We start from the raw sequence: 20768 nt of genomic DNA on the forward strand, positions 1-20768 counted from the left end.
TTGAGCTTTACATTGTCCCGCTTTGGAGGGGCAGGGATGAAAGAACACCCGTCTCAGGCGAGCAATTCACATACTCAAACATAGCGTCGCCCTCGTTGATGACAGATACCTCGTGCCATGTTCGAAATCTCCTCTCATCTCCAAACGCTTTGTAATGTGCAAGTGCACCACCATAGATCTTCAGATGCGACGCGTGGCTTTTGGCCCAATGCTCTAGGTCTTCGAGGTTGGCGAAGAAACCCGCGCCACACGATTCCTTTCGCTCTTCCTTACTACCACAAGGGGATTGTACATCCTCATTACGAAGATATTGGATACTAAGAGCTCCAGTCTCCGTTGAATTCTCATGTAGATATTTGAGGCCTTGCTGCAAGGTCGGCTCGAGTTTCTGCTCATACGAATCTGCTTCTTCCTTGCCGCAGTTCTCCCAATACTGTCCAGAGCGAATGTGGACCATGTTCTCGTGATTCGTGCCTGTCAGGTGTTGGCCTATGCCAGTTGGCACTGGATTTGGACGCGGCATATCAGCCGCTCGAGGGAAAAGATCGTGGGCGGAATCTGGAATGCGATCGCGAGCTGCTCCCCAGTACGTGCTTAGATTGTGTTCTTCGGTACTGGCACCAGGTAATCTCGCTAGTCCGGGGAGGTAGTCAAGACCGGAGTAGTTGGTTTCTAGGCGGGATACGGATGCCTTGAAGCCTTCGTGCCATAGCCCGATGAGTGGCTGACCAGCGGTGGATATATTCTGATGTATTTTTTTAAGGTTTAATGATTCGATGGCATTGTTACGTCTTGCTTCATCGCTCCAATAGCACACCCACACAGTCCCTTCGATGCGACTGTAATTGTCTAGCGTAGTGAATGCTTCCACTGCTTCTGGTGCATCACTTTGCCTGAGCCATTGCTGGATAGCACAGACACCTTCGTCTTTTGCATGAGCAGCTACGGCGCTGTCCTCATGCTGCTCGATACCAACGTATGATGTGAATACTTGTTCGACATTGGTGGGCAGGCTAAGTTTCCATCGAGGGATGGGAACGCGATGATTTCGAGGTTTGCGCAAGGGATACAGGCGAGCGGGGCAAGACATTTGGCCTGTTTCAAAATGCCGACTGATATGATACAAGGTATCTTGAAGGAGCCGGGGCTGGAATCTTCTGTTCTAAGGACGAATTGTGGCGAGACCCCGCATCCTCAGCCTTATCTCGGTATTAGTTTTCACGAGGTAGTCTTTACGTACTCTAGTCCGTGTTGTCAGCGTCCCCAAGTCCACCTTTCTCCGGAGACGCGGATACCTGATGGCAGCGTCCTCCAGACCTCGGGATAGTAGCCGCCTGTAGCATCTGCATGTAGTATTAGATCTCTGCACAGGGGACAAAGAGCTGTTGCGCTTTGTAATGCTCAACAGTTAGCATAATAGAGCGAGACAGCCAAGCTTGAGCGTTGAGCGAATCGTGGCGTCGATGTGGCTGCGCGTCTCCCCGCACTTTCGGACTTTCAGTGCTTGGCATTCACGGACATTCGGACTTCTCAATCCCAACGTTCTTTCGTGATCTTCCCCAGCGACTCGAAACGCCTTAAACCCCATAACGCGTCAGGCACCACGCCAGGCGCACGTCCAAAGACCCAGATCAATGCCAGTTTGGGGACGACTTAAGTAGGGCTCACGCGTGTTGTTCTCCAAATGTTTGTGAGACTCCTCTGCGACATGTCGCAGCATCACGAACGGCCGAGTTATGCCTAACCCGACCTGTCGGATGCGTAACGTGTTTGCTGATCGTGAAAACAGTCCGGCTGGGCAGTGCACGATATGGTGATGGATATATATCATGGTGGTTAGCAATTTGTATTTTGTTCTGTAGACTGGTTCTCGACTTCTCTTTCACCTCTCTCTACTTGCATCTTTGTTTTCGCTTCGTCGCCTGCTGGTATTGGCAAACCGCTGGACGGCATTTTCTCTTCTATTTTCTACCTTTCGCATTCGATCCTCAAAAGACGCGGGCCGTCCCTTCCGCATTAACTCCATTTGAACATCAAAGCCGGTCATCATGGGTTGGGGTGTATTGGAAAGCAAGCGGTCAGCATTTCCTCGGGGTACCTCTAGATTAGGGGTCAAGGATACGAGCGACGACAAGGTACCCGAACTTGATACCTCCAAAAGGAATGGAGGCATTGTACTCTCCCCGCAACCGTCCGATGACCCAAACGACCCTCTGAACTGGAGTTTGAAGTGGAAATGCATCCATCTGCTCATCCTCGCTTTCGGTTCTGCAGTCACGAACGCGTAAGTCTCTCTCATATGGATTGGACTGGCAAATCCTTACGCTCATTTATCATAGAACCACAACTATGCTCACCCCAGGCTTGGAACCTCTCACCGAAAAGATTCAGAGCAATGAGGGCGATGTGTCGACATGGCTGCTTACAGCACCAACATTCTGGACTTCAGCCGCAGCTTTCGTTGCGGTTGCGGGCACGGATGTTTGGGGGCGAAGACCGTTCTACATCTGGAGCGTCGTACTGCTTGCTCTAGCCAACTTCGCGGCTTACCTTTCTTCAACATTCCCCATGCTAGCCGTCGCTCGAACAGCTGGTGGTCTCTTCTCTGCACCTCTGTTCACCCTCCTTACCGCGACGATCAGCGACATTTTCTTCGTTCACCAACGAGGTCGATCTATCGCGGTGTGGAATCTGATGCTGAACTCTGGAGCTCAAGTTGGGTGAGTTATAACAGTAACCCGTCACCTCTCTAGCTGCTAACAAAGGCTCCTTCTAGTCAAATTATCGCTGGTTTCGTCACCGATCAGTTTGGCGTTTCCGCCAACTTCCTCATCACCGCCCTCATCTACTCGGCTCTGATCCCCGTATTTTACCTAACAATCTTCGAGTCGGCCTACTTCAACCGTAAGACGGACGATGTGACAACAATCCACGTGCCCGCCGATAAGCTAAGCGCAGAATGGGACGAGGAAGATCTAAAGGCCTCCGTTCGACCTGCAAGGCAGACATACAACGAGAAGCTAGCTCTGTCTCGCGGCCGACTCTCGGATAAGTCGTTCTTCAAAGGCATTATCAAGCCCCTTGGCCTCATCAGCTCACCCATCGTCTTCTACAGCTGCTTTCTCAACACCACAGTATTCCTGTTCCTGGCTGGCATGTCCACCTTCATGTCAATCCTGTTGTCATCTCCTCCTTACGATTTGACACCCAGTCAGATCGGTCTGACCAACTTGCCTCTATTTGTGGTCGGTCTACTGTCTGGACCATTCTTCGGCTGGATGTCTGACGCTTCGGTTGGCCTGATGGCGCGCCACAACGGTACCACCAAAGGCATGGTCGAGCCCGAATTCCGCCTCGTGCTCCTCTTGCTTTCGACCCCAATCACCATGGTCGGCTTGATTGGTCTGGGTGCTTCTTTCCAGAACAGTCTGCCCCTAGTCTGGATTCTCGTCTGGATGACAGTCACCAACGTGGGTAGTGTCGCTGGCGTGCAGATCGCCATTGCCTACGTCATCGACTGTCACCCCGAGCATTCTGCTCAAGCTTTCTCCTCAATCAACATGATCTCCGCCGGTGCTGTCACTGTTGGTATCACTCCGATGATTGGCTGGCTCGACACTGCTGGACCTATGGCCGTGTTCGGAACCCTAGCATCGGCCGCTGCCATTGTTACCGGAGCTGCACTTCCACTCTATGTCTTCGGCAAGAAGATTCGCGCTTGGTATGAGAGTGCACCCTGGGCCCAGAAGCTTCTTGACTGAGCGCGGAGACAATAAAGAAACGGGACATTTCAGGCATACCGTAGGAGGCGGAAGGTAGACAGCAGTCATTACCAAAGTTTACAACACTATTGCAAGGAGACAAAATCCAGTCACTCACTCGTATTCGGCAATAGAAATCTCCAAGCATACCATCATTCATTTCACCCAATGTATTACTTAGAATCATGCAACCCAGCACTAGACACGCCATGAAGACACATGACATCAATGCAATTTCTCGTTTTCATTCATCATTGAACACTAGAGTTATGCAGCGATACGCTTTTCATCGAATGTAGCCACTCCTAATTTGCAGCATTCCGCACCTTCGCATCTTCAACTGCTTTATCCCAGCTTGTTCGCCATATGAATACACCTTCAATGGCAGCGACTATGCCAAGAGCAATCGCAGGTCCCTGTGACATGTTAACAGGTGTCAGTTTAGGTGTCAGCAGCGAGACTTACACTCCAAAGCCCATACAGACCCCAATGTGGGGATCTAAACCCGGTGCCGAAGCTGATCGGGATACCAACGATGTAGTAGGCAAACAATCCAACATAGCCACCAATCTCCTGCCTGCCCAAGCCACGCAAGATACCGTTACAGTTGGCGGCTAACGCATCAAAGACCTGGAAAGTCGCGCATAGCGGTAGTAGCTTTGCGACCATGTCTATGACTTCTTCGTCAGGTGTGAAGAGACGGGGAATGGCCTCACGAAGAAGCGAAAGGAGTAGTAGGTTGAAGATGCCGACGAGGACCGAGGCAAAGACGGCGACCTTGGCTGTTGTCTTTGCTGGAACCGCCAAGGTTGCGCCGATGAGATTAGCGATGCGCGTGGACGCTGCCACGCTCATGGGAAACGGTATCTGGAAGGTGATACCGGTAATCGAGCCCAGCACAGACTGCGCCGCAAGTTCAGTTGGGCCAAGCCACGATGAGCTCAACGTCAAGATCTCAAAAGCCAGAAACTCGGCAAGCACCATGATCAAGCCGGGAATCGCAAGTTTCACCATCGGCATCCAGTTCCTGAGCGCTCGTCGATCGAACCCACCCCAGCATTGGTATCCGTCGATGAACCTGACGTAGAGAAACAATAGCAGAGGAAGAACATTTTCGGTGATCGAGACAGCAATGGGTGCGCCGATGAATCCCCAGCCAAGATGCCACACCATGAACCAGTTGAGGAAAGCGTTGAGTGGCGCGCAAATGAGGAGAATGTACATAGTCGCGCTGAAGATACCTTGCGCCTGTACATAGCGTTTCCCGCTTTCGAAGGCCGCATAGCCGGGCGCTCCGAAGATGAGAACCTTCAAGTACAGTCCGGCTAGGCGTGCCGTTTCCTTCTCTGGAACGATGAGCGAGAGGATCTGTGTGCCAAAGGCCCATATGAGCGATATTGGTATGGTGATCAAGAGGAGAAAGTACAACATGCGTTGCAGTTGCAGCCCAACGAGATGGGGACGTCCCGAGCCGTAAGCTTGTGCACATAAGGTATCGAGCGAAGTTGCTAGACCCTGGTATACTGCATAGCCCGTTATCGATGCCGTCATACTCGCCAGACTCACAGCCCCTAGTTCGGTTTTGCCAATGTGTCCGACGGTGAAGATACTCGCTACCGGCAAGCTATACTGTAGTAAGAACGTCAAGATGAGCGGTGCGGAACTCTTGGTTAAGACTTTAGCTTCTCGCTGCCAGCTCGTGTTGATTTGCCCTGCTGCAACCGCCTCGTTCCATTTCTTGTTGATCGTCTTCGGTGAGTCCAAACCCCCGTATGGTTGGTTTGGATCACCTTCAGATGCCCCCAATAGCGCTGTTCGCTCGGAAGGTGATTCGACTGCGCTTTCCTCATCTGGCGTGCTCTTGACTTTTCGCAGTCCTGAAATTGACATTCTAGATCGCACTCGATCAAAGGGTCCCTCGCTTCCAGCCCTTGGGTGCTTGGGCGGAATCAGATGATTGTCGCGGAGCAGACTCCGCTCTTCGTCTCGCATGGTCTCCCTCTCTTTCTTCGACAGATGACTGTGTTTCTTCCATGACGTTGGTAGATGACTCCTTTCGGGTACGCTGGACGATATTATGGCGGTGGATCGTGATCCTGGGTTAACCCAGGAAGGCCGGCGGTAAGAGTTTATCATGGAATATTGCTGCCGGATTGTATCCGAACCCGAGGAAGAATCATCGCCATCCTCTGATGCAGACTCGTCTTCTTCGCGATCTCGTGCAATAGCCTCTTCTGCTATACCTTGTGACTGAGTGAAACCCTCCATCTGAGACGCGACATCGTTTGCGAAATCATTGACGGAATGTTCTGCTGGTATCGTTGGTGGGGCCATTGCTGACGGGTTTGAAGCGCGAATTTAAGATTAGATGCGCCACCCACCCATAAATATGTTGGTGAAAGAAGAACGCAGAGATATAGAGCGCAGGACTACCAGAAAGTCAAAGAGTGGGGAATGACTGATATGGGCCCTCGCATATGACCATTGGCTGACAGAATTCGTAGGCATGGTCTAATGCGGCAGCTGCAAGCGAAAATAGTGTTAGCTTCCGCCCTGGCTTAGATACATGACAAGCGGCAGTAAAGGGCGCACGTCGTGACTCTAACCTGCACGATTATGACTATTCGGCGGTTGCGGCAGGTTGAAGGCCGGCTGATCTTTGCAGGATATCGTCGGCTGAGGCTGATTTTCGTGACCTAGCGCGCGTGCGCACAGTCAACCAAAGGTGGAATGCCTCATCGGCTCGTACTACGCCGGACCCCGATCACGTCACCGAATATTCTTAATGATTCAGCGTCAAACGAAAGGCACGATATGTAAAGAGGGTTTTTTTCGAACACGACGACAACAAAGGTCCGGAGTAAATTAGAAGTAGTCACAAGTCATTACTAGTCTTGTGGAATGATTGCTAAGGGGTATGATGTGCCGCAAAAATAACTCTAAACAACGACTCTTCGCAAACCTTCAGTGCCACCAAGTATCCTCCTTCCAGTTATAGCATCTCTTCCTTTACCGCTCTCCCATCTTCCCTCTCTGCTTCCCTCTTCCCTACCCCAGCCCTCATCTTCTGCTTCTCCATCATCACCCGTTCGAAATCCTGCAGCACCCTCCATGAAGGCGACCTGGCGGTCGTGATCACCCCCAACCCACCTGTGTATGCAAGTATAGCAATAGACATATCCCGTAGGCGAGGCTGTGGGTGTTACGATGGGTGTTACGCAGATGGGACATAACGTTGATGATGGTGGTAAGGGTACAGTGAGGATTGGGAGGAGAGTGGTTGAGGATATCGGAGGGTCGATGCGTTGTGGTTGGTCCGACAAAGACGATGTCGGACGTGCCTTCTCGGAAGACTCTCCCTGTTTCGAAGGTTGCTTCGCGGATGGCGGTAACGAAGGTAATATTGGCGGTGGTAGGTCGATGTTTTCAGCGGCTTTCCTCGATAGCTGTCGGGCGAAGTCTGAAGCATGCCACCATTCTAGGAACTTGAGCGCGAAGATACTGGTTGGAAGAAGAATCTTCAGCGAACTCAACAAGCGCGGCTCTATGCTCCTCGCAATGTTCCTTGGCGAGAAGATGGATCCGCCTTCTCCAGGCCGCGCCGGGCCAACCTTCCTCGGCGCCGTCGCAATCTCAATCGCCCTGTGATCCGCCTCTCCCAGTCTTCGTATACGCGAGCCGATCAGCCACATGAATGGCGAATGATACTTGGTCCCATCAAAGAGGTAGGCCATGTTGAAGGCCAGCAAGGAAAAGTAGTAAGCAGCATTTACACTCGGATATATGTTGCGTAGAAACCACTTGTAGTAGTGCATCAGCCTCTCCTTCACGCTGGCCCCTGCTCTTAATCCTTCTCTGTCACGGTTGTACCCGGGTCCCAAAAGGTTGGCATGCGCAGCGTGGACATCGTAGCCCTCGTCGAACTTCCTCTTCAGCCATGGGAGGCCGACCAGGACGGCGAGGTTCTTCCATATGTCGCCACTGCCCAGCTTTACAGCCTCTCGTACGCTGTCCGATGCGCCCAATTGTGCGCGCGGTATCTCACCTCCTCGCACTTTCAGCACCCGGGCGCGCTTCAGCCCGTAGAAGTTCTCGGTGAATGATCCGCCGTATGTGCGAAGGAAGTGGCGCTCCACGAGCAGCATAAGCAGCGCGTAGACTTCATCGAAGGAATTGAGTATGGGGAGCAGGTAGCGTGGATATCGGGGTGTTGTGATGGCGAGGAGGTAGCGCAGCGACGGGGGCAGGAGCGATGCGAGCTGTTGCTCGGAAAGGAGTTCGAAGAGCGAGGGCTTGAGGTCGTCTATGCCATGCTGGAGGGCGGGGAGGAACTCCATGTCGGCCTGTGAGAGGGACTGGGAGATCGGATGATCATGGGGTTGGGGTTGATGGGTGTTGTGGCATCGTCGGCTTCGCGATAGTTGATGCGGAAGGTACGCGCAGCCGAGGCAGGAGCGCTCGGGGCTAGCCGTCGCCTCCGCGTCCGCTCGACGCGTGCACTCCTTCTTACGTCACATGCTTCCCCAGGCGGCAACTGACACCACTGCGCTTCAGTCATAGCAGATGTAGCAGCAACACGCCCTCGTATACAACAATCTACTCCGCCACGATGTATTCAGACGACCCAAGATGTACCGAACTCGCGTATCCCGACCTGGTCAACTTTGGCGTCTCCGTGTAAGCCTGCCCTGTTCGTCGCATGTCAACACAGCTAATCACCGTCCCGTAGCTTCATAGTCCTCGGAATACTCGTATCATACCTTCCACAACACTATAAGATCATATCGCGTCGGTCGTCGCGTGGTCTGAGCCCCATGTTTGTCCTTCTAGGGACTGTGTCGGGAACCGCTAGCATCGCGAACATCTTGACCCTGCCGGAAAGCACGAGGGATATGGGATGCTGTAAGGAGATTGGAAGCTTTCAATGCGCAGCAGCTATGCTCGGGATAGTACAGATCGGGGTGCAGTGGAGTTGTTTCTTCTTCATGTACGGTACTCTCAACCGTCCAGCATACTAGACACTAACAACTAACAGCATGCTACTCTTCCTCATCTTCTTCCCTCGAGGCAGCTCCCCAGCTGTAGAAGAGGAACAAGATACCGACATGCCCACGTGGAAAGAGGCCGTCCTCGTCCTGGGTGTTTCACTCGCCTTCTTCGTCGTCGCATTCATCGGCTCCGTCGTTTTCGTATACGCGCTCCCTTCACACGTTCGCGGATGGGCAAACTTCCTCGGCTTACTTGCTACCGTCCTTGCCGCTATACAATACATACCACAGATCCTCATGACTTGGAGACTACAGGAAACCGGAAGTCTATCCATCCCTATGATGTGCATTCAGACACCGGGGAGCTTCGTCTTTGCCGCAAGTCTATATGCGAGGCTAGGACCTGGAGGCTGGAGTGCTTGGGGCTTGTTCATCTTTACGGGCATCCTCCAAGGTTTCCTACTCGCTATGGGTTTGTCTTTCGTTCTGAGAGATAGAAAGAAGCAGAGAGACCAGCAGCTTGCTGATGCCGATGGCAGCGGCGTCGCTGGTGATAGCGAGCGAGCGCCATTGCTGCATGGTGAAAGATGACATCTTGATCCTTGATACCACTGATATCCAATCTCGCCTAATAATTCTAATATTTTCACATTTCTCTTCGATACAGACTTCTTACCGAGTACGCTTCCTTACATTTACTCTGTTCATGGGCTTGGAAGCGCCCAGAGACGGACCTTGACATCGAGGTACTCGCGCCCTTCGCGAGCTATATATGCTGGCGTCGCCTCACTCAAGTCAAGATAAGATACATCACATTCTTCGCAACTGTGGGATCCAACTCTGCCGCATGAACTCACCAAAAGCATTCCAGTCGCAATTTTCTGTTATCATGGATCATAGTCCCGGATTCATATTCAGTTCGCCGCTCGGACACACCAACAACCAATACCCAGGAACCATGACACGGAACGTACTCATCGGTGAAGCTTGCATCGCTTTCAATCGGTCAACCAGAGACCGTTCGGATATATCGACTTCTCTGGTCACCTTGCGATAGAAGAGACAAGATTCGTGACGATGGTAACCTTCCCGCCAAGCCAGTCTATCGCCCTTTGGGCAGGTATCAATGTCTGCCCCTTGGCAACTTGGCAAAGACCGATCTACTCTCTTGTGACCTTCTTTTCCGGACACAGCACCTGCAAGACGATGATAAGAGTGGGCCAGGCACGGTGTTCCGCGCTCAAACAAGCTGCATTTACCCAGGAGGCCGGAACGTCCAGTGGCGGGAAACATGCGTATATGAGTTCGGCGCCGCCACCTAAACATGGGCGACGTTACTCGCACGCTCGTCACATCTGGATCCTGGAGAAGCTAGCCGATTAAAGTGACAACATGAAGGTTTCCAGTGCTATCGTCCTTGCGGGCGCTGCGCAAGCATTCGCTGCTGTGCGACCCCGGCCTATGGTCTCATCTGGACCAATCCAGGCTGAGATCAAGACTGAGAAGTACGGACGTCTATTCGTTGATTCGACGACACACTGACTTTTGTAGGTTGATGGGTAACCTCAAAGCTTTTGACTCTATCGCAAAAGCAAATGGCGGCAACCGTGCTTTCGGTCTTCCGGGCTACGCTGCATCTGTTGACTACATGCTCGCCAAAACCCAGAACACACACTTCAAGACATGGACTCAGGATTTCCCGGCTCTTTTCAACAAGATTGAGTCCATTGAATTCAGTGTGAGCAACAGCTCTTACCGTGTCATTGGATTGTCCTACTCGCCATCGACGACTCCGGAAGGATTGACGCTGCCGCTTGTACTGGGTGCCTCTGGACCCGAAGGTTGCACAAACGAAGCCTACGACAACTTAGATGTTGAGGGCAAGATCGTTTTGGTGCAAAGAGGTGCCTGCCCTGATGGTACTACCCTCGCTGGGCGCATGAAGCCCGCTGCTGCCGCTGGTGCTTCTGCAGTAATCATCTACGCAAGCGACACCGCGAATGTTACCGGTGGCACGTTGTCCAACCCTAACCCCGAATACGTTTCAACCGGCTACATTAACCTTGCCGACGCTGAACCTCTCGTCGCACGCCTCGAGGCCGGCGAAGCTATCGAAGCGTACTTCCAGCAAACCCAAACCGTAGAAACACGCATCACACAGAACGTCTTCACCGAGACTAAAGACGGTGACCCAACTAACGTCATTATGCTCGGTGCGCATCTTGACAGTGTACAAGCCGGCGCTGGTATCAACGACGACGGCTCAGGCAGCACACTCATTCTCGAGATTGCCAAGGCTCTCAGAAGATTCAACGTCAAGAACAAGGTCCGATTCGCATGGTGGGGCGCGGAGGAGAACGGTCTTCTTGGATCCAAGTACTACACACAGAACTTGAACGCCACAGAAGCGAACAACATCCTCACATACCTCAACTTCGACATGGTTTCCCGCGGTTACTTTGGTGTCTTCGACGGTGATGGCAGCACTTTCAACCTCACGGGTGCGCCGGGATCAGCAGCCATCGAGAAGCTCTTCGTTGAGCATTTCCAGAAGGAAGGCGTAAACGTGACAGCCGCACGCTTCACCGGTGGAAGTGACTACCAATCTTTCATGAACATTGGAAAGCCCGTTGGAGGTCTCCACACTGGAACTGGTGTCGAGCAAGATCCTTGCTACCACCAAGCTTGCGACACCATTGACAACCCCAACCCGGAGACACTTTTCATCAACGCCAAGGTAAGCACCAAGAAACCAGGTTACACAGTGAGAACATCTGCTAACAAACATAGGCTGCTGCACACGTACTTTCCATCCTTGCTATCAGGGGTGAGCAGATCATCCCCAAGAGCCCAGTAAACGCTAGCATGATCACTGAGCGCGGTATCATCGGTGTTGAGCCGAGATGGACGCTGCCTGCGGAAGGAGAAATGCACCTGACTTGCGGACATGAAGTCTAATCGTCTACATCAAAAGACATGTATATAGCAAGGGTCATAGTCGAGGCCACAAAACGATCACGAAATGAATTGAATGAACATCAATCGTGCCACTCGTTAGATTCCCAGATACTCCTGTTACCGCTGGCTTTAAACTCATACTTGTGACAAACGAGATGGTATTGTGTTACGCTGTATTCTGCCTCTTCCCTCTGAAACCACACGCTCACCCTCTCTTTCCACCCACTTTCGCAAGCATCCTAGACATGAGACTCTGTTTATTGCGCTCGTGATGGTTCAAGCACTTTGCCTCATCAACACAGAGATTTAGAGCGACCGCCCTCTTCGCCACCGCCGTAGCTTCAACAAGGAGATGCTGACCCTTTATTGCGGGTAGTTGACTTTGTGGCAGTGTCTCGTAGCGTACCGAGCTAACGGAGCAAGCTGTGTCGTGGGTCATCTGTGTCCGGCGTTTGATGGCTTTTGTGCTTTCCTTGTGGTTTCTCTGCCGTACGGTAGGCACGGGCTTCTCGGCGGGTACAACGGCGCCACATCTTGCGTGTTTGTATGCAGTAGGTAGCTCGTTTTTCGGTTGATGTTGAGACTTCGAGTCTGGTGTTGTTGCGTTGGTTTGGCTGCACACTGCATGGCTGATGGATGACTTGCGTCCTGCAACCAGCTCATCCATGGCTCTTGAACTTTCATGCGACCTTTCTTTCCTCTTCTTTGATTGCTCTACTTTTGGCGTAGGAACCTGAAAAGTGAGTTCATGCGTGATCTCGGAAGGCGCGTTTACTCTGGGCTCGGGGTCGGATGATACGAAGTCTTTGCTGGTCCGTGTCTTTGATCCGGCTGTTCCCGAAAACCTTGCGCTGTCGCTGCGGTGTACATGAGGTGCTGAAGGGTCGAGGTCGTCGTCCTGGTCTTCATGGGGAGCAATGGTCATTGCATCCTCGTTGAGATCGATCGACGATCCGACTACCGAGCATATGCTTTCGTCTCCATCGTAATCCAGGTAACCCCGTTCCTGTACACTGATATCTGGAGTGTTATCGCCCACACATGTATCTGCTTCAGACATCGCGTCGTCCAACTCATCCTCACGATACAATAGCACGCTGCTCTCGTATCTGACACATTGCCTGATCTTGTTTCTCAGTTGGTCCTCGAAGTATACTTCGTTTCCTTCACCATCTTTTCCTTTGATGGGACAGAGATCCAACAATCCATTTTTCTCTGCCGATTGCGCCTTGAAATACCCTCCATGCCCATACCATCCTTCCACCGTTGCTCTTATCGCTGCAGGGCACTCATAACCTATACCCCATCCTGTGTGGGTGAGCACATCGTATAGATACTGGCGCACGACAGTGAATCCATCGTTCTCGTCCGGCAAGGCGTGTGCGGGCGTACCATCGCGGGTATTCACGCGTATAAAACTGTCGGAAGAAGGTACTCGGAACAGGCTCCAGCTCAAGGCTCGATATCGGTCTCGCGCAAGCTTTTGAGTCTTAACAAGACTCATCGGGGTGATGTGATCCGAGGATGGGCAGAGCTCGGGGTGGCGCATTGTGACGGCGGTAATTTATCGAGGCAGGAACTTGTGCAGCGGCGATCCAGACCCCAGAAGGTGTATATCTATGGGCTGAAGTGGCAATTTCGAGACTACCAGTTTCGAGATCAAGGGGCGTAGCGTAAGTTTGATTCTTGCAACAACAATTTAATGGAGAGGACACATTCAGGCAGACGCTGAATTACAGTGGGAGTTAATGTGTGTTTCGTTTAGCTGCTTAAGTTTGTCACATCCAAACTCTAATGTGATCGTACCAAGGTGATGTTGGTAAATTAAATTTTCTGGGTCGTGTATGGCCCCAGTGGAGCCAATCATGGGCTTCCGCAATCTCATGACTGTGAACGCTGGGAGCGGGTTTCAGCAATTCTCCAGAAAATGGTACCATCATATACTCCTCGAATATCGGCCTTGCGCATCCTTCCGTCCTGTGGCCATAGCAGGATGTACATGGCTATCCCTGTTAAATGTCAGTATCGTATGCTCAGTCCGTGAGGTGATGAGCCGCAACTCACATTCTAAGGCACCCGCAAACCATCCGAAGAAATCATTCGCGCAACATTGGCCTGCCCAAACGTCGTATAGATCTCGCCCGGTCAGGTAGTCCTTGCCCCCCGCATATTTCTCGAATATCGCATCGAAGCGTCGCGTGTCCAGCTCGGCATCCAAGTCGTACGCGCCAGTGGTGCTTCCATGTCTGTTGCGGTTGACATTATCAAGGTAGATGGCAAAGAGCGGGTGCGGCAGGAAAGAACTCTGGGTGCTGTAAGATGAGCACACAGCCATGGTAACCGCTGCCCATAGACATAACGCGATGTTGAAACCGAGTTTGCGGAAGCCTATGAATATGTCCCATGGGTAGATCACTCCGTCCTGATCGGCGTCCCAGAAGTCGCAATGCCGGCGGAGCGCACTTCGTCGAGTGTTGGGCCTGCCCTGAACGTCACGATGCGTGATCACTTTCGTGGTCCTTCTCGTCTCTATGCTGTGCTTGTCATCGTAAGATTGGGGTGTAGCGTTAGCCTCGCCGGTTTCTCTGGAGGTGCCGTTGCAAATATCCCCAACTCCGGCTAGCCAGTTGATCGTCTTGAACGCGATGACATCTTCGTGTTCATCTACGAAAGTCTTAGTAGAAGCCGACAACGACTGATCCCGAGATTTGTCATCACCATCTTCCGCACTAACGACTTCTGGAAGTTCGGGGCCGCTAGTTGCCGGTTTGTTGCTTGTGAAGTTGAAAGTTGCCTTGGCCGAGAAGATGTTGAGCTGGACAGTCATTGTGTAGTCGGCTTGTAGGCAGGGACGTTAACGATCTAGGATCGCGCAAGCAAAAGAAGCAGAGGACATGCGGCTCTTGTTTGCTTCTCAAGGTAACATGTCGCAAGTACCTTGCCTCCTGCGAATTACCATCATCTGACGTATGTCTTGGCGTTCAATTTGGGATGCGATACCCATCCGTTCTTACCCTTTGTGTGACCCTTGCATCCTTCTGAGGCTGGAACTTGTTTTGCTCGTCGTCCACCGCCTGCGCCGTCTCTCTTCATCTTTATCGCTACGTAAGCCCAGGGTTGGCGCACACCATTCAAGCAGATGTTTGTGGCGTCGCTTCGGTAGAGACGCGTGTTTGTGGCGTGGCAAAGACGCGTCTCAATGGATTGGAGACGTCTGAAGGGTTCGCTGCACATAATTCATGCGTCGACTAGCGACATTACACCGACTCGATGCAAGAGCACGCGATGGGGGATCGAAGGAATTCGGAAGTTGTAGCATCGAGCGCAAACGATGCTTACCGAGAGCATGTGGGATGGCCAGCTTGCCCACAAGCTCCGCGTTCCGGCTAAGCCCCGCTCCACACATCTGCGACCCCGCTCGCCACACACTAGAGTAGTGAACGTTGGGCATTAGTCCGTAGAAATCTGGTGGGCTGCTGATGCGACACGCGCTCAAGATTATAAATTTTATTTTTGACGATTCGGTCATCAAACACCAGAAACACGGTTGTGTAGTGTACGTCTCCTCCAACCCTGCTCTCATGAAGTCTGTCTAACCGCCAGTACAGGTAGTGGTTATCACTCCAGATTTTGACTTCTCTCAAACTTTCTGGTAACCCCGGTTCGGTATGTCTTTCGCATTCCACTGTTCAGTATCACATTCTAACAATTGAACAGAACCCGGGCACGACCTGAACAACATCTTTTTTTATCCTTGCGTTCGATTCTCATGTGGGGCAAACCACCATCATCTTTTTACTGCTTAGCTGTAATACTACCTGCCACCCTATAAAACAGTTCTTTCCTGTGAACTTTTTGATCGTGATATTATCGCTAGCTTAATGCTATTTATATAGCAGCAAGTCTATCCATCTGTCGCAAGTGCAACAGAGTAGACTATACAAAAGTTTTGAGCTCAGATGTGTAACATACACATCAGTAGTCATCATACATTCGCTTGTCAAAGAAATCCGGCCGCATTATGTTTTACATTACTGTTGGAAAGATGGTTCAATTACTGGGCACGTGCGAAAGAATACAAGCATTACAGCCAACTCATGAAACACAAAACCGCCCTCAAATCAGCGCAGCCTCATGACCAAGACGATAATCGTTGCTCTCGTCCTGCCGGTCCATAAGTCATTGTCCTCGCACAGTGCCACGTCGGAGGTGTGTTCCTTCCCCTCCTAGGAGAGGCGCTCTATCACTGGACGGCCGGTACCCGCAAGCGATCACCTCTCTTCTGAACATAGCCCGGATTCGATCTCGTAGGCGTCTCCGGTAGCCCCTGCGACCCTTCGACTCCGCTATGGTCGTGACTGCAGATGGATTAGAGGTGATACACCGTGGGCCTCCCAGTGGTCCAGGTGACGGCTGCGTCTCAGAGATGGTAGCACCGTATTCGTATCGGGCGTCCTCGAAGGGATTTAATTGTGCCTGTGGATGAGGAGTCGACGAAGAGCTTTTGCCTGTTATCTCGGCCGGTCCTGTCGGCATGTATACTCCAGAGTCTTCTCGCGGGTAGATATAATGGCGTCTCCTAGGCAATGCCTCGTTTGACGTGGCTGGAAGGCATGCTGGACGGTCGTCGCGTTCGGCGGGGAGACGTTTTCCGGTACCCCGTACAAATCCGTAGATAGAACGGGCGGAATTGCGATCTGAAGACATGGCGAAATCTCTTACGGCGGAGTGATCGTATCGAGTCAAGTTGAACACGAAGGCGGATTGGAGGGAATTGTTTTGAGCGGACCTAGCGTTGTTAGCATCGAATTGTGAGCGTGAACACCGGTACATACGCAGTATTGATGCAAGAGAGCAATGTTGATAAGCTATTGAAGCGGTATGATGTGGTGTGATGAATGTGATGATAGAATGTTGGGAGGCGACCTAAATGATGCCTGGACGATACTCACCCATGTCGACATCAGAAGAAAGTCCGTCCCATGCGGAGGCATCGCGACCGCGCAATCAACGCGCTTTCCGCCGTTACCACATTGGTCATGATACAGTGCCAAGAGCCAACAAGGATCGCGAAGATAGAAGCCCCTGAAAACGTTTGACGAGGACAAAGCCATGTACTTTAAAGATCGATCAAGTCCTCGGTCTCCTCTTCTTCGTCCTCGCCGCTCCAGTCCAGCTTCATCAAAAGACGGTCGATACCTCCTACTCTCAATGGCTCATAGGCACCTTCCTCCATCGTCGCTCCAATTGATGTACCAGGTGCAGAAGCTCCAATCCTGTCGCTATCAATCTCACGAAGCCGCTCTACGAGTGTCTTGAGGTCGCTGTCAAGCCTCCTCCTTGCCCGGTCCATCTCCAGGCTGACCTCGCGCTCTTCTTTCTTGTAGTTTTGCGCATAGTCCTCCACACCTTCATCTTCTTCCAGATCCAGGTTCTGCTGGATCTTTGTAAGACGCTTGATGTATGCCACTAGCTCGTCTACGTGGGTGCACAAGGTACGCAGCGCTTTTGTGAAGGCTTGATCGGTAAGCAGAAGCGAGTACGCGACCGAAGACAGAAAGCGGCGATGTGCTGAGGCCAATGCTTCTGGATCATGCTGTTGCCGTATGCTTCCTTCTGTCGTCGACCTGCGGAAGCCAGTGGCACTCAAGTTGTCGGAAGCTGCTGGCAACGATTCCGCGGTTGAAGGAACTTGAGGACCGGTAACCCATGCTATGAAATGACCGAAGGATTGTTGTACGACCGCACCATGAAAGTAAGCTTCGCTCTCCGCAAAGAAGAAGATAGCGGCTGCGCATGTCGCCCATATCTTCCGCATGTCCTGCGCCCGTTTCGTAGTGCGTTGTCGTCGCCGCTTCAGCATTGCTTTACCATGCGCGGAATTGCTGTATTGATATCCAGGCGGACAAGGATGGTCTCTCCGTATTGAACTGTATCGCCATAGTTCTGCTAAATGCAGATGTGCTCTCCGGACTGCGAGAAGGGAAGCATTGATCGATGAGTAAACGTCAAGGTCTGCTTTTGTTATGAAGAGGTCAAGTGGTGAACGGATGTCCATCGTTAAAGACGTTGGTACAGACAGCAGTAGGTCGTCGAAAGACATGATGGCAAGTTGTGGAAGCATCGAGTCCGCGTCCTTAGCGCGGCCCGGTGTCCCAGGACGGTTATTAGACGAGCCGTTAACACTGAGATGTAGAAGCTGAGTTGCAACGTCCAGAATATCATCTGTGTGTTCGTCCTCGCTAGATAAGGTAGACAGAACGGAGAAGGACCGTGCGAGGACCTGGTTAATCTCCGCTTCCTTGATCACAACTGCCTTGACAGATTGGCCAGACTTGGTGGGCTGCGACCCTTTATGTCGAGATAACATCTTATCATCTGCTTCTGCAATCAGTGTCAGGGCAAACTCTCCTCTTCCTAGCAAGAAGAATTGATGTAGAACCGTCAATGTCTCAACAATCTTCTCACGAGGTAACAAGTGTTGTAGGAGATTCCGAGACAGCGAAAGGCGGATGTTGGCAATTGCCTCCGAGAGCATGGCCGTTGACACCGGTGCACTCACTTGAGAGAGTTGTTGAACGTGCTTAGGAAGTAGATCAAGTTCCGAGACCGAGTTGGATGTGTCTAACGCCTTCACGGCTGATGGCAATGCGCGGATCTGATTTAGCGATCGTCCGACGAACAGGATAGAGAGAGCCGTTTGCCTTGTGACAAACTTTGGTAGCAGCTTGTTCTGAAGGACGAAGACTTGCTCATCTGCATCCTCATCACCTTGCTGAATGAAGAAATCGGAACGACCAAACGATGGAAGGCGACCGTACAGCAGCCAGGTTGATAGCTGCCGTAGCCACGATGTCTCTGCGACTTTGCTCAGACCCCGGGCAGTCTCTTCAATGTCCGGATAGCCTGTCTGTGCCTCGCTTCGCAGCTTGTCAATGACGGCAGCTCCAGAGGCAGCCTTTCCAATCATCATTTCGAACTTCGCAGGAACGTCCGAGGGCAACATGTAGTTGCTGATATCCCGTAGCCATTCCATCACCCTGGTCCATTCCGAGAACTCGCTCACTATCCCAGCCAGTGGTACGATATTGTATGCACCCACGATGGAAGCATCTTGTTTCAAGACGCGGCTTTCGACTTCCAGTACCTTGCATTGGAACCGTTCGAGATGGTAAGAGGTAATCGAAGTAGCGACCGCCCTGCAGATGACTGAGGGATGTGACGCGGCGATTCTAGCGACATGATCGCGTGTGCTTCGATGCAGACGCGACAGATGACCGATTGAAGATAGCAGCTCTGCTTCGGGCGGTGACAGTAGGCGACGCGCAGTTGCTGTCACGTGGTCCGGGGCATCGAACAGCGCCGATGGGTGTCCGGAGAGCGAGAGGAGGATTTCGTGGAGCATGGTCGCGGCGCTGACAGGTCGCTGGGTGCGCGAAACCGTTTCTTCCGTGCCGCTAGTCGCTCGAAAAAAACAATGATCAAGCTCAAGAGCTCGAAGCGACACATTGAACGCGTCGCGCTGCGCGCATTGCTCGATGTGGAGGGAATGAGTGGGCTCGGATTGTCAACAAGTGCCCGCGCTAGCGGCAAGCTCATGCGCCGGGCGTGAGCCAACCTATGCAGGGAGGGGTGATCCGACTCTTGAACAGACAATACCACCTCATGCATCTACTGACTGCACGCCAATATTGACCACCATTTCCTGTGCGCAGAGCGAAGACACAGTAAATTCGTATCATCTGGCGTAGTAGCCCTCAGCCGTCTGGCAGCACCAGCGCATCGCTGCTGTCCGGTGGATTCATCTCGTCTCTCAACCTGGGCTTTTCGGGCATACACAAGATGGGTCGTACCAACACAAGTACCAATGCAGATCTTACTACAGGCAACGTAGTTAATTGATTTCCAAGAAACTCAGGGGTCTGACCTCCACTGAAACATTCCTAGTCCCCCACAGGGAGTTCTACACAAAGGCAGTCGTGCAGCCGTGCGATACATCTGAATATTGGTTCCACGAGACTGCCCAGGTGTTGTGCATTGATGCTGTTCTTGTGACAGGAGCTTCGACAAGAACCGAGGAGATTAACTCAAGAAGGAGCACGGCTCACACATCTTCTAATGCATCAGACTGCTTTTGATCCATCACATCGCATCATCACAACTGTTCAGACAATGGGTTTGCTTCCGATAGGTCGTTTTCTCACGGGTGCAACAACACGATGCACTGCTACATCCGTTTGGTGCGAGTACCATCAGTGTGACCTTTCCCCTCGAAGATCAATGTTAACAGTCACGATATCAGGGCGCCCTGGCAAGGACTATACCTGGACTCTTCTCTAGTCCTCTATCTTCTCGAAGCTCTTTCTGATCCTCTGGCAGCATGAACGCTCTCGATTTCCTGGTGGATTTTGCAGCCCAGGCTAGCACATCAGAAGCTTCAAGACCAGGGTTTGATGGGGGAAACGTCAACCACAAACTCGATACTACGCGCATCAAAGCACAATCTGCATCAGACATGCGCATCCCCATCTCGGAGGAATCCTTTCGTGTCGACGGAAGGCAACCTGTGGAGACGATCCAACTCCAGTCCAGCATGGCACCATCTTCATCGCAGCAGACCTTCCCAGCCCACGTGGTAAACCACCCGTCCTTGACCGCCCACCGCCACGACCCACACAAGGGGTCCCTCGCAATTTCTCCAGTGCCCCGCATGGTTCAATCTTTCGATCAATTCCTATATGAGCCTCCGGGCCTTGGTCTTCCTCGAGTGACTTCCGATGAGATGGGTTACGACTGTTGCGACTGCGAGAGACTCCACGATTGGGGTTTGGGCTACGAGGCGAACTACTCGCTACCTGCGGAGCCAACGTCATGGCTTCACGTCGAGCCACAATACTACGTACCGAATCACGATGCGAGGTATTTGGAAACCCAGTACACGCTACCAGCGCAAGCAGTGTCAACGCAGCCATCGCAGTGTATGGACGCAAATTGCCATTGCCAATACCCTCGGCCACATGATTCTGTTGATAGTAACATCCCCGCGTCTTCCATGCACATC

The 20768-nt window shown here is 52.1% G+C and overlaps 9 protein-coding genes across 9 annotated transcripts; 3 read left to right on the forward strand and 6 right to left on the reverse strand.

The window, feature by feature from the left end:
- Positions 1 to 7: 7 nt before the first annotated feature.
- Positions 8 to 1090, reverse strand: J4E90_003295 (uncharacterized protein; the record flags this gene model as incomplete). Its single annotated transcript, XM_051432866.1, has 1 exon — positions 8 to 1090. One exon carries the CDS (start codon positions 1088 to 1090, stop codon positions 8 to 10), a length of 1083 nt encoding a protein of 360 aa, XP_051292764.1.
- A 958-nt stretch (positions 1091 to 2048) lies between these two features.
- J4E90_003296 (uncharacterized protein) lies at positions 2049 to 3761 on the forward strand (the record flags this gene model as incomplete). Its single annotated transcript, XM_051432867.1, has 4 exons — positions 2049 to 2052; positions 2110 to 2284; positions 2340 to 2720; positions 2777 to 3761. The coding sequence occupies 4 exons, from the start codon at positions 2049 to 2051 to the stop codon at positions 3759 to 3761; spliced, it is 1545 nt and encodes a 514-aa protein (XP_051292765.1).
- Positions 3762 to 4066: 305 nt separating this feature from the next.
- J4E90_003297 (uncharacterized protein) lies at positions 4067 to 6095 on the reverse strand (the record flags this gene model as incomplete). The annotated part of the gene is made up of 2 exons (XM_051432868.1): positions 4067 to 4177; positions 4227 to 6095. 2 exons carry the CDS (start codon positions 6093 to 6095, stop codon positions 4067 to 4069), a joined length of 1980 nt encoding a protein of 659 aa, XP_051292766.1.
- A 605-nt stretch (positions 6096 to 6700) lies between these two features.
- Positions 6701 to 8098, reverse strand: J4E90_003298 (uncharacterized protein; the record flags this gene model as incomplete). Its single annotated transcript, XM_051432869.1, has 1 exon — positions 6701 to 8098. One exon carries the CDS (start codon positions 8096 to 8098, stop codon positions 6701 to 6703), a length of 1398 nt encoding a protein of 465 aa, XP_051292767.1.
- A 272-nt stretch (positions 8099 to 8370) lies between these two features.
- J4E90_003299 (uncharacterized protein) lies at positions 8371 to 9340 on the forward strand (the record flags this gene model as incomplete). The annotated part of the gene is made up of 4 exons (XM_051432870.1): positions 8371 to 8438; positions 8491 to 8663; positions 8712 to 8748; positions 8797 to 9340. 4 exons carry the CDS (start codon positions 8371 to 8373, stop codon positions 9338 to 9340), a joined length of 822 nt encoding a protein of 273 aa, XP_051292768.1.
- Positions 9341 to 10141: 801 nt separating this feature from the next.
- On the forward strand, positions 10142 to 11707 carry J4E90_003300 (uncharacterized protein; the record flags this gene model as incomplete). Its single annotated transcript, XM_051432871.1, has 3 exons — positions 10142 to 10254; positions 10301 to 11486; positions 11540 to 11707. The coding sequence occupies 3 exons, from the start codon at positions 10142 to 10144 to the stop codon at positions 11705 to 11707; spliced, it is 1467 nt and encodes a 488-aa protein (XP_051292769.1).
- Positions 11708 to 11912: 205 nt separating this feature from the next.
- On the reverse strand, positions 11913 to 13256 carry J4E90_003301 (uncharacterized protein; the record flags this gene model as incomplete). The annotated part of the gene is made up of 1 exon (XM_051432872.1): positions 11913 to 13256. The coding sequence occupies one exon, from the start codon at positions 13254 to 13256 to the stop codon at positions 11913 to 11915; it is 1344 nt and encodes a 447-aa protein (XP_051292770.1).
- Positions 13257 to 13588: 332 nt separating this feature from the next.
- On the reverse strand, positions 13589 to 14534 carry J4E90_003302 (uncharacterized protein; the record flags this gene model as incomplete). The annotated part of the gene is made up of 2 exons (XM_051432873.1): positions 13589 to 13716; positions 13772 to 14534. The coding sequence occupies 2 exons, from the start codon at positions 14532 to 14534 to the stop codon at positions 13589 to 13591; spliced, it is 891 nt and encodes a 296-aa protein (XP_051292771.1).
- A 2292-nt stretch (positions 14535 to 16826) lies between these two features.
- J4E90_003303 (uncharacterized protein) lies at positions 16827 to 19112 on the reverse strand (the record flags this gene model as incomplete). Its single annotated transcript, XM_051432874.1, has 1 exon — positions 16827 to 19112. The coding sequence occupies one exon, from the start codon at positions 19110 to 19112 to the stop codon at positions 16827 to 16829; it is 2286 nt and encodes a 761-aa protein (XP_051292772.1).
- Positions 19113 to 20768: the final 1656 nt, after the last annotated feature.

This window comes from Alternaria incomplexa (genome assembly GCF_024043165.1).
Source record: "Alternaria incomplexa strain BMP 0042 chromosome Unknown scaffold_4, whole genome shotgun sequence".
In the NCBI taxonomy this organism is placed as follows: Eukaryota; Fungi; Ascomycota; class Dothideomycetes; order Pleosporales; family Pleosporaceae; genus Alternaria; species Alternaria incomplexa.